The sequence below is a fragment of the Orycteropus afer genome, unplaced genomic scaffold, assembly GCF_000298275.1.
Source record: "Orycteropus afer afer isolate SDZICR_OR568_19922 unplaced genomic scaffold, OryAfe1.0 scaffold00387, whole genome shotgun sequence".
In the NCBI taxonomy this organism is placed as follows: Eukaryota; Metazoa; Chordata; class Mammalia; order Tubulidentata; family Orycteropodidae; genus Orycteropus; species Orycteropus afer.
In genome coordinates, this window is record NW_006921974.1 from 2,691,165 (window position 1) to 2,694,419 (window position 3,255).

The 3,255-nt window shown below is 40.7% G+C and overlaps 1 protein-coding gene across 1 annotated transcript in view; it reads left to right on the forward strand.

The window, feature by feature from the left end:
- The window catches only part of LOC103207695 (A-kinase anchor protein 17B-like), a 22,195-nt gene that overhangs the window by 4,615 nt on the left and 14,325 nt on the right, over positions 1-3,255 (forward strand). Inside the window, exon 2 of the mRNA XM_042782609.1 lies at positions 781-911. Within this exon, the coding sequence (XP_042638543.1) occupies positions 781-911 (131 nt within the window). The remainder of the gene's footprint in view (positions 1-780; positions 912-3,255) is intronic.

The window sequence follows — 3,255 nt, forward strand, 5'->3', positions numbered from 1 at the left end:
TTTTTTTTTTTTTTGCAGTGTTCCTTCCCTCCCCTCCCACCCCTGGCAACCAACAAAGAAAATTTCCTTCCATATATAAACCTTTCTTTGACTTTTGACAATAATAGACTAATATAATATTTGTCCTTCTGTGATTAACTTATTTCACTCAGCATAACGTCCTCCAAGTCCATCCACGTTATGCAGTGTTTTGCAGATCCTACGTTGTTCTTTAGGGTTGCATAGTATTCCATTGTGTGCATGTACCATAGTTTGGTTATCCATTCTTCCGCTGGTAGGCACATAGGTTGTTTCCATCTTTTGGCTATTGTAAATAGTGCTGCAGTGCACATGGGTGTGCATATGTCTGTTCTTGTCCTGGCTCTCTCTTCTTTAGGATATATACCTAGTAATGGGATTGCTGGGTCAAATGGTATTTCTAATTCTAGCTTTTTAAGGAATTGCCATACTAATGCAGATGATCTTTATAACAAACCAGAGGTAATTTACCCAGATTTCTTAGAGTCTGGTCCTGTCAGGGCACTGTGAAGACATCTGTGATAGCCCGTGAAGTGAGCTCCTCAACGATTCTGCCAGAGAACATCCTGGAGCCCAAAAGTGCTGTTTAACACGAGGCTGAAGAGCAACAGAAAAGTATGGGCACTGGGATGGAGAGGATATTTTGAATTCAGCTGACTTTTAATTGACATATACTGTCCTCATTTTATCTTTCTGGCCTAGGACACACCCCTGGCCAGCTGGCAGACTTTTCTAGTGAAACTTTGAATTGTTTTGGAGCAGGTTATGTTTGATACAACCAAACACTTCAGTGAAGGAGCTATACGGAGGAGAAATCAGGAAAGGCTAAAATTACAAGAGCTGGAGGAAGAAAGGAAAAAGGAAAAGAAGAGAGAAGAAGAAGAAGCTGAAAGGTAAGGAGATCAACTTAGATGAAGAGGGTTTTTATTGGTTTGTTTGTTTATGGATATATCCCTTTGGATGACTGACTAGACTTGATAGATAACATTGAGGGGGAGGTAAAAATTGGCCCATATTGGAAAACTCCAGTGAAGGCTACAGTCTTTGTGCTGTCCTGTTATAAAACCAAAATGACAAAACAATTGCAAACAACAGACTTCAAATATGTGTGTGTGTGTTGGTCAGAGGAATAAGTAATGAAGAATAATGGGACTAGATGAAAATGCCTGGGAAGAAATGATAAAAAAGACCAGGAACTTTTATAGTGAAGATCCTAGCCTACCACATTTGAAAAAAAAAAAAATGTAGATCTGGAAAAGATTCCCTTCCATAAATGATCGGTAATCAGACTAACCCACAGGCAAGGAAGCTTGAATTTGTTGGGACCATTTTTATTTTTGGCCTAAGTTTTTTCTATGAATTTAAAGGAGCCTCTGTCTTTATTTCTTGCATTTATCATTGTTTCCCAATTTAGGCGTTTGTGCCTAAAAGAAGCTACTGGATTGTCAGATGGTTGCTAAGAAGATACAAATGGGCCAAAATTACAGGGTTCTGAAAATTTACCTCCCAGCCTCTCCCCTTGCATATCTATTCTTCCAGTCTTCCATGTACATTGTAGCTATTCCAAGGAGAAAAAGACTAGACCTCTGTATGCTCCTCACTTTTTTTGGCTGGTAGGGTGACAGGAATTACTTGGGATTCACGTGTGTGAAACCTAGAGCTTGAGCCCAGTCAAGATGGCTTCTTGTTGTTAGGTGCTGTCAAGTCATCTCCAACTCATAGTGACCCTATGTACACCAGAATGAAACGCTCTCTGGTCCTGCACCAGCCTCATGATCCTTGCTATACCGGAGCCCATCGTTGCAGCCACTGTGTCAATCCATCTCATTGAGGGCCTTCCCCTTTTTTGTTGACCCTCTACTTTACCAAGCATGAGATCCTTCTCCAGGGAATGGTCCCTTCTGACAACATGACCACAGTAGATGAGATGAAGTGTGGCCATTCTCGCTTCCAAGGAGCATTCTGGCTGCACTTCTTTTCCCAAAATTCTAGGCTGAACGTGAAGTTTAGATAAATCTCCAGCTTTTGGCTAAAGTCCTAACTCGGGTAATTGTTCCCTCTTTCCTTCTCCCCATATTCCCATGAGGGCCTAACCACAGCAGTTTTAGTTTTCAGAAAACAGCAGTGAAAAGGCCCATATTCTTCTACTTCAGTATGTTTTTATGACAGTACTCTTTGTTAAGTAATATGTGCCAAGGACCAGTTCTCACCCGTAAGATTTTCTGAGTACTTTACTTATCTTTATTTATGTATGTGAAACCAACTTACAGAAGTTTTGATCTCAGAAAACAACAACAACAAAAAAGAATTCATCACTTTGAAAGCTGAATCCAATGGTTCCTGCTTGTGGTTTGAGAAAGTGGGGCTAGAGGCCCCTTTCTTTGAATTCTGTAACTGTATTTTTTTTTCCTTTTTCCTTTTACTTTTTTACTCTGAAAACCTACACACCAAAACATTCGCCAACATAACAACTTCCCCATTTACAGCTAGGGACATTGATGACATTTTCATGTTGTTTTGATTTGCCACCATTGTTGCTATCCTTTTCCAAAATACTCCACCACCACTGGCATAAACTCAGGTCCCACAAAAAAAAACTTCCCCGTTCCCCCTCCCTCCTACCCCTCGTGACCACTAATAATCTCTGGTTTCTCTCTCTATATATATTTTTTCAACCTGTCTAGGAATTTTCCCTCCCATTCCCTCCCATCCCTGGTAACCAACAAATAAATTTTCCTTCCATGTCTAAACCTTCCCTTGACTTTTTACAATAGTGGACTGATACAATATTTGTCCTTCTGTGATTGACTTATTTCATTCAGCATAATGTCCTACAAGTCCATCCACATTATGCAGTGTTTTGTACATTCTACATTATTCTTTAGGGTTGCATAGTATTCCATCAGGTGCATGTACCAGTTTTTTTTATCCATCCTCAGTTGATGGGCACTTAGGTTGCTTCCATCTCTTTGCTTGTGAATAGTGCTGTGGTGAACATGGGTCTGCATATATCTGTTCATGTCCTGCCTCTCACTTCTTTCAGATATATATGTTACTACACCTAGTAATAGGAGTTGTGGTAGCATAGTGCCTAAGGCACTTGACTGCTAGTTCAAACCCACCAGCCACTCCTCAGAAGGAAGATGGAGCAATCTACTTCCATAGTGATACTGCCTCAGAAACCCAAGGAGGGGTCGCTATGAGTCGGGTCCGACTCGATGGCACATGCCAACCAAC